At 47.9% G+C, this 12,922-nt stretch overlaps 2 protein-coding genes across 2 annotated transcripts; one reads left to right on the top strand and one right to left on the bottom strand.

Moving 5' to 3' along the window:
* The first annotated feature begins 447 nt into the window (after positions 1 to 447).
* On the top strand, positions 448 to 4,968 carry LOC135812442 (ragulator complex protein LAMTOR2 homolog). Its single transcript, XM_065325811.1, has 4 exons — positions 448 to 698; positions 2,338 to 2,500; positions 3,256 to 3,345; positions 4,383 to 4,968. The coding sequence occupies exons 1-4, from the start codon at positions 631 to 633 to the stop codon at positions 4,434 to 4,436; spliced, it is 375 nt and encodes a 124-aa protein (XP_065181883.1). The 5' UTR covers positions 448 to 630; the 3' UTR covers positions 4,437 to 4,968.
* Positions 4,969 to 6,749: 1,781 nt separating this feature from the next.
* LOC135811329 (9,11-endoperoxide prostaglandin H2 reductase-like) lies at positions 6,750 to 12,300 on the bottom strand. The gene is made up of 5 exons (XM_065324554.1): positions 12,122 to 12,300; positions 9,912 to 10,052; positions 8,921 to 9,018; positions 7,807 to 8,146; positions 6,750 to 7,449 (listed from the first exon to the last, which is right to left on the bottom strand). The coding sequence occupies exons 1-5, from the start codon at positions 12,174 to 12,176 to the stop codon at positions 7,034 to 7,036; spliced, it is 1,050 nt and encodes a 349-aa protein (XP_065180626.1). The 5' UTR covers positions 12,177 to 12,300; the 3' UTR covers positions 6,750 to 7,033.
* Between the last annotated feature and the right edge of the window lie 622 nt (positions 12,301 to 12,922).

Here is a 12,922-nt window from a genome sequence, read left to right on the forward strand (position 1 = left end):
TACATGATATACGCATGAGCAAGACTAAATGCAGACAAGATTACTGTATGTGAAATACTCAAGCCTACAAGTACAATAGACAAGAGTATACAGGCAATGGCATGGTTATTGACTCTTGGCCCTTGGCATATGTACATTATGTATGACACAATTATGTTGTAGTGATCATTCATGATGTCATTTCTGCATGCTATTAAATTATGCATCAAGAGTTCATAACCTCATGACCTGGGGGAGTGGGGGTTATGTCTTATGAACTCTTGATATACTCAATCTTGATAATAATATTATTATATGCACAAAAGACCCCACGTCCACATGCGCAAAAGACTGATTTCGGAAATATTTTTTTGGCACGTTCAAACTTTTCAAAGTGTTTTTGGATAGTGAAGTCTGACTGAAGATCTATCATCTATCCTGAATCTGAGTACACTGTAGTACAGTTACACTCAGCTGTTTGGTGAGCAGCTTGTACTAGTATTATTAGTAGTTCTCTGTAGTAGCTGTCCTCCATGGTCCTCTGCTCCCGACATAGGGTTTAGAGCGTTGTTGGAGTCGCATTCCGCTCAACTTCTTCGCCTTTGTGTCAGATCTCCTCAGCCGGATTTGAAGTGTTTTAGAACCTTCGCCATGCTCAAGCCCAAGGCGCTGGCGAAAGTGTTGGAACAGACAAATACTAATGGAGTTCGAAACACAGTGTAAGTCCCATGGCAGTTCACATTCCCCCTATGGCTATGTGCTGGTAAATGAAAACCAGGAGTGAAAATAATTCCGGGATACATCTCACGATCCGAAAGTTCGTACGGTAAATGTACCATCCATAAAGTGACGCGTGTGTGCAGTACACACGCACACACACGCACACACTACGTACAGGTACACGCACGCATACACACACACCACACCACACACACACACACACACACACACACACACACACACACACACACCTTTGGACTTTTGGAAAGCCCATCGCCAAAGGCGATGATAGCTATTGGGCGAGGCAGTAGTTCTTGTGTCGGGATAAATCATTCGGACGGCGAAAGTCGCGGACACAGACGAACACTCTTGGTTGGGGCTGGCTTGGTGGCTTCCGACGGCTACGCTCGCGCCAGTCCCTCCGGTCCTGAGCAAGGTGGTACCATTGCGCCTCCGGGATACCGGTCGCACGCAGGTCTGAAGCTGCCACATCTCTCCAACGACGCTTGGGTCCATAGCACACACACACCACACACACACCACACACACACACACACACACACACCTCAGACATGCCCATCGCGGAAGCGATGATAGCGAACAGCTATGTTAGACATAGCAACTTGTGCTGGGATTACACCATTCAACAGCTTGCAAGGGTGATGAATTGACCGCACACACACATACACACACACACACACACACACACACACACACACACACACACGCCCACTCAAACACAGATGTGCACACACATACATACACCACACAAACGCGCGCACACATACACACACACACAATACCGTATACATTATGCGAACGGTAGTATGAAGATTCTGTCACGCTTCCCCTTCTACAGTCGTGTCCAAAGAAATCCGCTGTCCCCACAGGAAATCACGATCTTACGGCCGCAACCACATCCGCGGAATTTCGGCGTCTCTCGCGAAATGCGAGGAAAAAATATCAGAATTCGAAAAGTCATGGTGTTTTTCAGTGTAGGTGAAAGCGCTGTTCTTACGATCGACTGACTCTGGCGCGCACAACATGCATGCAGCCTTGCGAGCAAGTTCCGTCATATTCTACCGCGAATTCAGCTCCTTACTGCATATTTTGCTGCAGATTCAGCCCAATATGCACCGCAAGATTTGCGCAATTGTCAAAGATTTTCTCCGCGATTTTCCGCAGGGACAGAATCCGACCCGCGTGCCGACAGCAGCGGCAAGGTTCATACGGCCCCTCCGGCTCTCGGATGGGTTTTTGGACGGTGCTTGATATAATGAAAATTGAAACGTGTGTGTATGTGTGTGTGTGTGTGTGCGTGTGTGTGTGTGTGTGTGTGTGTCTGTGTGTGTGAAATAGGGATTCACTGGCCAGAAAAAGCCACTTCAATCAGCTGTGTGGTGGATATCAGGCTAAAATTAGTGGCGGTCAATTCATCAGCCTTGCAAGCTGTTGAATGGTGTAATCCCAGCACAAGTTGCTATGCCTAACATAGCTGTCCGCTATCATCGCTTCCGCGATGGGCAGGTCTGAGGTGTGTGTGCATGTGTGTGTGTACATGTATGCATGTGTGTGCGTGTGTGCATGTTTCTGCTTGGACCTGTGTGTGTATGTGTGTGTGCACGCGTGCTTCCACAGTCTTCTAAACAGTGAAGGCTCATTGCTGGCGTTTGCCGGTGAGGACGACCGCGATGCCAAGGTGCGTGCCGCTATCTCCTCCAGCATCTGGCTGTCCTACGAGAAGGCCGGCAAGCAGTTTGCACCGCCAGGCCACATGACCCAGATGATACTGCCATGTATGGTGAGTACAGATAATATTGCCATGTATGGGGAGTACAGATGATATTGCTATGTATGGGGAGTAGTACAGATGATACTGCCATGTATGGTGGGTACAGATGATTATTGCTATGTATGGTGAGTAGTACAGATGATACTGCCATGTATGGTTGGTACAGATGATACTGCCACATATGGTGAATACAGATGATATTGCCATGTGTGGTGAGTACTGCGGCGCATTCGTCATGTTACTGTTCACAGGCTCTGTAGGTCTACGGCAAGCATGAATACTACAGTATTATTGCATGTCCTGTAAACCGGGAAACCTCTGCGACCTGGAATCCTTCGCAATTTTCGCAATGGGTGTGAAGTCACCAAAGTAAGCCGGCTCGCAACGTAGAACTGTAGTTAAAACAACTACTGAAACTGACTCGAATCGCAAACATTCCGAGGTGCAAAATCGGTCTGTGCTCGTCCATCATGAACTAAAACCAATGCAAGCGTTTCCCGTATTACAGTACATGGTCACACAATGCAGGCTGTGCACTTTCACTAGATCTGCTCTCCACTCAACACAACTGATCACACAGCATGAGGCTGTGTTCCCAAAAACTTTCACTACTTCTTCCACTATTCTACCACTATTCGTGCAAGACTTGCAAAAACTTCGGGTGCCGGTTTTGGATAAGTGGGCTGTACATATATGACTGTTATGGTGAATGTGCAGAGCGTGTAATTCATTGCGATGATTTGTTTTTATTTTCACACCTTCAGGACGGTTCCGTTGTGATCAACAGAGTTCCCGGTGGCCTACTGTGCCTTTTTGCTGGCAAGGGTGTCGGGCTGGGCATGCTACGACTCAAGGTTAGTTCGAGTTGCCGCTGCTGCTGCTGTTGCTGTTGCTGCTCTGCTGCTGCTGTTGCTGTTGCTGCTCTGCTGCTGCTGCTGTCACTGCTGCTGCTACTGCTGGGGTTGTTCCTTTCGCCACTGCTGCTGCCCCACTGCTGCTGCTGCTGGGGTTGTTCCTTTCGCCACTGCTGCTGCTGCTGGGGTTGTTCCTTTCGCCACTGCTGCTGCCCCACTGCTGCTGCTGCTGCTGCTGTCACTGCTGCTGTCACTGCTGCTGCTGCTATCACTGCTGCTGCTGCTGCCCACTGCTGCTGCTGCTGCTGCTGCCCCCACTGCTGCTGCTGCTGCTGCCCCCACTACTGCTGCTGCTGCTGTTGCTGACTGGGCATTACACCGGTGTAGCAAGGAGGTATTTGTTTGTTCCGGTCAGCATCATCAGTGTAACTCTGTTCAATCCAGTAAATGCAAGCCGATCCTCTTTGTCGTTTAGTGCGGCGCTCTTCTCTCTCCAGTTGCTGTACAGTCTATTGTCGATGAATCCTGCTCTCGAGGTATCAACATGCGTGGCTAACGTACAGCATCAGTATATTGTACTACAGTCAGACCTCACTTAACCGCACACATCTGTTTTCCACAAAAAATATTCGGATAGGCGAGGGAACCGGATTATCGAACGCACATACTGTATGTGTGCATGACATATGCTGTAAATTGGTAGCCAACGATTTTCTACCGGATGTCGAGGGATCCGGATAAAAGAGGACCGGATAAGCAAGGTCTGACTGTATAGCTATGTGAAAGACCACAGTGTCCGCATTACGCAAGTACAGATGATTTCGAGAGTGCGTGAGCGAAAGGTGTAGACTTATCGCTAGTAAACTGTGCTTTGGGAGAATGAAGTTGAAGACACCACTGCAGCTGTACCAGCTGCCATATTGCCAGGTGTATCTTTACCACCATATTTATCAACCATAAACTGTGCTTTGTATCAAGTTACAAACGTAGACGTTGCGTGTCGTGTGGTCCCCATGACTGTGTGTATCTGTGTTTAGGCTGACAAGATGGCGGCGCATCTGGAGGAGCCACTGAAGAAACTGGGCACGTAGCCCGCCGGCATCAGCACATCAAGGCTGCCGTGTGTGTGTGTGTGTGTGTGTGTGTGTGTGTGTGTGTGTGTGCACATGTGCACGTGTGCGTGCCTGTGTGTGCGTGTTGACGACAGCGAGTAGTAAAGTACCGGTATTTTACTACTCCCGGGTTGGCACTGCTTCTTTCCAGTGAGATTGCAGTGGTGACCTATGTGCTGTCCTTTCCTCACTGCTACCCTTACTCCCCCAGCTCCAGACCTTACTCCCAGAGATATCCGGCTTCTTTGCTTTGTACTTTGCACGTTACATTCCGGCATCTGTGTGCCTAGCTTGTGTGCGTTTTTATCCGTTTATGCTGCTGCTGCTGGTTCAGCACTTCTGATCGTGGCTTTATTGTTATTAATTAATTTTCAAGTAGTTTTCTGAATATCTTCTTCACCCCAGGTGTTGGGTACTTGTAAGCGAACGGTATGGGTTTGCTTCACCATCATTGTTACCCTACTCAGTGTGGGTACTGTCTTGTTTTCTCATCTCTTTCAGTACCCAGTGATCAGGCTGTGGAGGGATTTTCGCGACGGGAGTGCTAGTGGCACCTGGCGTGTGTCGGTTTCACGCTCTGGGCAATCGTCACGTAACCGATTGCCTCTCCGCAGCGTGTGTGTACCGCCACTCCAGCTCACGGTGTTGAGCAGCCTTGGTTCTGTGCGGGACTCTGCTTATATGGTGGACTATGGTAGAATGGATGTGAAGAGATTGCGCACATCCGAGAAGCCCAACAACAATTGTGGTCGAAAACCTTTGAAAGTTACACTTGGGAATTGCATCAAAGGGCATACATAATGATGATAATTATATTAAAGACCAGCGCGACTAGCGAACAGCCTGGTACTACAGTCAGACCTCGCTTAACCGCACACATCCGTTTTCCAAAAAATATCCGGATAGGCGGGGGAACCGGATAACCGAACACCGTTTATGTTGGATGCATCACGTATGCTGTAAATATGTAACCAGCTTTTTTCTTCCGGATGGCGAGGGATCCGGATAAACGAGGACCGGATAAGCGACGTCTGACTGTACAGTGTACCACTTCGCCAGGCACGGACGGTCTCGCATTCATACTCGTATATGTGGTTGTGCGATGCAAACCTCTAAGGACCACCTGCCACTAAAAACCACTTTCTCTGACCCCAAGGGTCCAAGGGCCTAGGGGTGGTCGTTAGACACAGGTTTTACTGTATACGGTTTCGCATGTCACTCAAACTGTCCCCCGTGAATTCCGCGGCAAAATATCAGAAATTCCGTGCAGAATTCTGCGGCTAAAAACAGTAAATTCTGCAAATCCGTCTCTATTCTGCAGCAATTCTGCAAGGAAAATGAGCGTAAAAACAGGTCGACTTTCCGCAATCCCACCTAAGTTTGTTGTCCCTACAAATTCTGAACAAAAATTATGCGAAATCCTGGTCGAAAAAATTGAAAGCTGTAAAATATACTGCCAGCTGATTTTGAAAGGCACAAGCAGGTTGGTTTGGCTTTGAAAATACATTGAAAGTCTCCAGAAAAAGCAGTTTTTCTCTCTTTTCTGCAATATTCCGCGGGATTTTCTGAATTCTGCGGACACTACTGGATTCTGCGGAAATTCTGCAATCCACGGAATTCACGGGGGACAGCTCAAAGCTAGGGTCCGGCGGATTCTGCCGGCAGAAAAAATGGCAGAATTCGGTACTTTTTCTGGTAAGTTTCATGCATGTTTGGTATGTGGATAAAGAAATGGAGCAGAATTCGAGGAATTGCCCGCCATAAGGTTTGTGTGGTTCTGCCAATTTCACTGCTTTTCGAGCAGAATCTGCCACCTTTTCGGGCAGAATCCGCCGGTCCCTACTCAAAGCATGAACTAACGCATTCTGTTGACAGTTTCTCGCCATTGTTTAAGGTCATGAGCTTGGGTCTGGGCGTTGCTGATGGTAAGGGGCCATCCGTAAATATAGATATTTATTTAGAAACGAAAACTAGTCGTTTAGGGGGGAGGAGGTTGAGCGCCCGTTCGTTTCTCGAAAAATATCGATGCACAGTTTTGTATGTGTGGGCACGTTCAGAAAAGAAAAGAAAAATATCGACACTATGCATCGTTTGTATGTGTTCGTTTCTGAGGGAGGGGGGGGGGGGGAGGTAAGGGGGTTGAAGAGAAACGACTAGTTTTCGTTTCTAAATAAAATTAATATCGGTATTTACGGATGGCCCGCCTAAGTTTGACACTCTTGAGATCTTTTCGGCCAGTGTCGATCCAACGCATTGGGGGAGGGTCCGCATGGCTTCTTGGTGTCAGAAGTGTCAGTGGCTAACATCGGTGCCTGGTATGAGGGACATGCTGTCCTTTAATTAAAAATAGCGTGAATTGACGAATGTAGGGCTGGTGAAAAGAAAAGAAATGTAAACATATGGTATTTTACTACTCCCTGGTTTGGTGTGAAATTGAAGTTAAAATGCCTATTGCATGATGGCTGACTGGGCAATGCAGTCTGGGTAATAAGTAAGAAAGTTTGGTACACTTGTACGGGTTTCCGCACACCCGATGGCTGACTTGGCAATACAGTCTAGGTAATGTGCAGGGACGGTTATGTACACTTGTACGGGTTTCCGCACACGCGTCCACCGTTAACGCTCGGCGGCACTATAGCGGCTATGGCCTCCATGTCGGCGGCGTTCAGCTTGAAGTCGAACATGCCGAGGTTCTCGGCGATGTGCGACGCGTTCATTGAACGCGGGTTGACGACGATGCTCTGCTCCCAGTGCCAGCGTAGCGTGACCTGTGCCGACGTCTTGCCGTACTTCTTACCGATAGCTAGCATAGTGGGCTCGTCCAGCACGCCGCGTTTCAGCGGCCAGTTGTGCACCACGGGTCCATAGTCGGGCGTGGTGAGCGGTGCGTAGCTGTTGAACGTGATATTGTGCTGCCAGCAGAATGTCACCAGCTCGTTGTCGTGGCAATACGGCTGAAACTCGTTCTGGACCACCGTGGGCAGCAGCATTCCTGAAAGGAACCCGCACACATAGACGTGTACACACACATGTATGGACAAACGGAAACACATACCCATACCCATCAGGCATCAGACCCTAGAAACCTATAGCTGGAGGCGATGATAGCAAAGCCATAGCAAATTGCACACCACAAATGCACACACTCACGCATGTACGCACACACACAAAACATGACATAGTTTTTGTAGAGGGAATCTTGGCACAATGTTGAACCCACCAGCTTGAACTTTCAAGTGCCAGGCACTTGTATTGAAAGTTCAAGTGGGTTCAACTTTGCGCCAGGATCCCTCCGTACTAACTTAACCTACAGATACACGCTCACACACACAGAAATATACAACCTTACCTGGAGTATCTATGATCTCCTGAACATGCCGCGCAACGTAGTTGGACACTCCGATCGACTTGGCACGCCCGGACTTGAATATCTCCTGCATGGCTCTCCACTGAGAGAGTCTACATGATTTGTGACTTGTCGGGTTTGGAGGACAGTTGGGGTCGGTGGAGCGCGTCTTAGAGCATGGCTCGTGAATGAGCAGCAGGTCGACATAGGTGGTATTGAGGTCGCTCAGAACCTGCTCAAAGTTCCTCATTGTCTCGTTGAAGCCGGCCAGTGGTGTTTTGGATGTGATGAAGATCTCGGAGCGCGGAATGCCGCTGGCTTTGATGGCTGAAGCGACGCCAAGCTGAGATCAAGACAGCACACAAGATGGACAGAGTTTGAACACATATCATATGTACTATGGTGATCAATGCGAGGATGTTTACACTCATGTATAGCCTATTGACCAATTAGGAGGTCTACAAATTTAACTCGTATACTGAGCCAGTAAATATAATCAAAATAGAAGAAATCACATGGAAACGAGTTATGAAGCAACTATCCACGGCTGTAACAAGATAATAATTATATTGATAAGCAGTCAGAAAGTGCGATCAAGTTGCTGGCTGATTATTATCTTGTTACAGTCGTGGATAGTTGCTTCATAACTCGTTTCCATGTGATTTCTTCTATTTTGATTAGGAGGTCTGTAATCTATTTATGGCGTTTCTGTAAACATATTCATAGGTTGAGGGAGTGGGAACGGGAGTGAAATATAAGCAGTCCATTTGCAATATGTTCGGTCGCTTACGTATCAGGGACTCAAAATCAGTGGGATCAAATACTAGGCTAAGAAAGCGATCAGCAGATTGACGGCACAAATACATGACCTACTAGAGGCTACTACACTACATGGGCGTCACAGGGCAGTGGGGAGTGGTACGGCCGTGGGTTACGGGAGTGTCCCGCAGCGGAAAATATCGGCTCTTTCGGCCAACAGGGCACGCTTCAGCACTCTACAGGCGCTCTGGCCAGCCGGGTGTACCATCCTGGACGACCAGTGGTACAACCGCGGTCGCACCACTGGTCGCAGGACTCCGACGGCGGTGTCAGTCTCCATGGCAACACAGTAGCTCACCTGCCCGTTATAGGTGAGAGCGCCGTCAATGCGTCGTCCGCCACTCTTCAGAAAGTTCAGCACGGCTTCCTCGCACGTTGCCACGTCCCATAGCTCACCTGCGCACAGTGCCAAAAAAGGTAGTTTAAACTCGTACATACCGTATTTCCCCGATTATAAGTCGCACTCGATTATAAGTCACACTGCCATTTTCAGGTTTGAGCCATATTGACTTGATATATTGAATTCAATAGTAAGTCATACGCGATTGTCAGTCGCACCCCCCCCCCATTTTTACCCTTGAATTTTAGTGTAAAAAGGTGCGACCGTTATATTCGGGGAAATACAGTACTAGTATGCAGTAAAACCTGCCCTAACTGGACGCCCTGCCCTGGGTGCAGCGGAAACTGTCCTGATTTGACAGGATTCCGCTAGATCCAGGGATGCACATTTGATCCACAGCACTTTGGCGCATGAAAAATTGAAAATGTGTCCGCTCGCTACAGGATTCCGCTTGGTACGGGGTCCGGCAAACACACAGGTCTCACTGTATGCCCAACAGAACAGCTCTATCCGTCCTATTCTGCCGCTCAGTTCTAGCCCCTCTCAGTCTCACATAAGCAGCAATAATGCTTACTTCTAAATCACATCTTTCTCTTACAAGGTCTATACAAATGGCAAGTACTTCTAAGAGTAAACAGTTTCCTCTGAGACTTCTAAGAGTTCTCGTACAATATACAATATACCGGTACTTCCAACCAGGAGTAGTACCACTGTCATAGCAATTCCTAAAGTACCGTACTGTTTACTACGCCTGGTTGTGTCTACAGGCCTGGTGGACGTAGCTACATGTAGGTTGCACTCAGAACAAGCATTGTGTAAGATTGTGCATGCTCACTTTGTACTCATCCAATCAGAAGTATACTAATGTCAAGGCACTCTTGCATGCATGCACAGCGTAGGTAAATACACTGTACTGTGCATGCTCAGAACAGTCTCATTGAGTACTCACCTGGTGGGCCGTAGTTGCCTGTACCCAGACCAGCAACCGGCATCATCACACCTGGCATGGCTGCATTGCGCAACCGCACACTGACTGGGCCATCGCCGAGACTGTGCGGCACGTTCAGCTGGGAAGATGCCGCTGCTGTCACTGTAATCATAGGCATGTCACATTGTGTGTGTGTGTGTGTGTGTGTGTGTGTGTGTGTGTGTGTGTGTGTGTGTGTGTGTGTGTGTGTGTGTGTGTGTGTGTGTGTGTGTGTGTGGTGTGTGTGTGTGTGTGTGTGTGCATGCATGCGTGTGTGTGTGCGTGTGTGTACGTGCCAGCGATAAGTTTGCAGGCATGGTTGTGAAAATCAGATTTAGCAGTAGCAATACATGTACATGTACAATGTAGCAACAAAAAGAAAACGGGAAAAACGGATTACAACCACTAGTACTTACTCACGAGAGTTATAATTATGTTAGGCCCACAATTATATTAATTCATATAATTCATTAGTTCATGCATTATTCATTTGGCCTGGGTAGCTACTTGCGCGCCCATGTTTGCCATAGCTACCCAGGCCCTTTATATTGCGTTGTCGCTCTCTCACTTGACTCTAGATTCGTTGATTCTCGATTCCATTCTCGACTCTCGCTACGTTGCTTTCTTGTTTGGACTGGGATTCAACAATTACAACCTATTTGACTATTTGTGCACTCATGCCCCTCTTTCAAGAAATATTCTACTAAAGCGTGCTGGTTTGCTAGCTCTTCCTGATCAGTGGTGCCTAGTATTACGAGGGTCGTAGCACCTGGTCCGGGCGGACGGACCTTTTTTCTTCTTTTTTTTCAAAAAGGACCCACAGTAATAAACTGGGTCGTTTTTCGTCAACCATGCTCATTCCCGATCCCGGTGAAGTATCCCCCCCCCCCCCCATTTGGCCTATCTCAAAGCAGTGGGGGGGGGGGGGGGGGGGGTGCTACAGCCCTGACCATGCTAGCAGCAAGTCTGTACTGTTGTCAACTGAAAGTGTAGCTAAAAATAACCAGGCACTGATGAGGTGCTAGTATGTACATGCAACTGTTAGATTGACAGCATGAAACAAGGTGGAGGACACTGTGTTCGGAAACAGTGACCTTACTACAACCTTCCGAACACAGTGTCCTCCACCTTGTTTCATGCTGTCAATCTAACAATTGCGTGAACTATAACAAGGTTTATCTAGTACTGGTTTTTAACCAGTGTTAGGTTACATCATAGTACAATCATGTACATGTACAGTGATGGCAACTGAAATCCGACCCCCGAGCCGTGCGCTCACATCGCAAAGACCCAACGCGGGATGGTAAAACAACGATACAGAGACCGCTAGAATGTGGACGCACCGCTAGGGGGTCGGATTTCAGTTGCCAGCACTGTAGCTAGAGATGCATACTGCAACTGGGCACTGTAGGGCAGGGTAATGATTCATTCACGGTTTGCCCCTGTAACCGACCTGGGGGCCGTGCTACCCCCCCCCCCCCGAGGAGCCAGGTACCGAATTTTACCGGTTGTAAGTCGACCTCCAGACTTGGGGCCTCGATTTGCCAGTTTAAGGGGGGCAGTTATACCCCGGTTGTAAGTCGACTTCCCCTTTTTAGGTCGGGTTTTAGGTCTTTAGTTAACAGGTCGACTTGTAACGGGTAAAATACGGTACTACACCATTGCAGCTCAGGGCCTGACAGTGCTAGTGAGGACTGACAGACAGTCAGTGTGCTCTGATCTGTCTCATCAGTCTCAAGCTTTGCATCAGTGCAGTGCAGCTGCATAGCAGCATTGGTCCGAAATCAGAATCCTGAATTCTAATTTTGGTTCTCGCATGCAGGGCCTGCACGCACTCGGTCATGCTGCACATGATGTTTTTTTGGTTTTCATTGTTATTAATTAATTAATTATCTGGCCACCCATTGACCATGATGCTACATGAGGAGACAACAATGATGACATTTTTCCCAATGAGACCAATTTTATGACGCTCCATGTTACTGAAGTACTAACTTCGATCATTGGTTTTGTAGAGCCCCATTCTCTAGGAGCTGTCTACATCTGCCTTTGTTTCTATGTCCAGCATAAGCGAACATGTGGATCAAGCATAACTGCTTGGTTGACGCTGCCGCGGGAATGCGTATAATAATGATAATAATAATTTCATTGCTATGCAACAACAGCATTGCATGCTCGTAGAATCTACTCACCCTGAGTGAAGGCAGCCACGCAGAGAACTAGAAGGGCGACAGCGGTCACTGCCATCTTCAATGTTCGACTCCGCCCCGATGGTCAGCTTCCGTTCGATTCAGTCAGGTACCGGTAGCGATTGATCGATACGCCGGCGCGACTCGACCTCCGTCTCAAGCACACACACACCGATACCGTGGCATGAGCTGACCCTGTCGCTAGAAAAGTCACTTGAATTGAAGTAAACGATGAACACGAACGGCTGCTACATGTAACTAAACGTTGTAAAAGTCAGCACGATGTAGCGCCTGCTGAGTGACATTTTTGTCGCTTTCCAGGACCCAGGACTACCGAGTACTGTCTGATCATGTCAGATCATTGGCACACGTCACGTGATCATTTTAGTTATGTACAGTCAACTAATTACTTCGCGTATAACGACACTCGGCGGGGCATCAAAAAAGTGTCCTTATTCGCGAAGTGTCGTTATACCCGAAGTCTCATTATACTAGCTTACAGTATTACAGTTGGATGGGACTTTGCTCTGGGCATGGAAATTCTGTCGTTATTCGCGAATTGTCGTTATATCCGCAGTCGTTATTAGCGAAGTAACCAGTTAGTTGACTGTAGTTGATGCCATTACATGTACGTGTTATCGAAAGTGATTGATTCATTTGATCAGTTCTGGTCGATCACCCGGCAAAACAGCATGATTGTACATGTACATGTACATGTACATGTACATGTATGCAGCATTAGAATCTACTCAGTAGACATACTGGTTTGCTGAAGGGTGGCAACAAGATGACGAACAGGCGTCG

Source organism: Sycon ciliatum, chromosome 3 (genome assembly GCF_964019385.1).
Source record: "Sycon ciliatum chromosome 3, ocSycCili1.1, whole genome shotgun sequence".
Classification (NCBI taxonomy): Eukaryota; Metazoa; Porifera; class Calcarea; order Leucosolenida; family Sycettidae; genus Sycon; species Sycon ciliatum.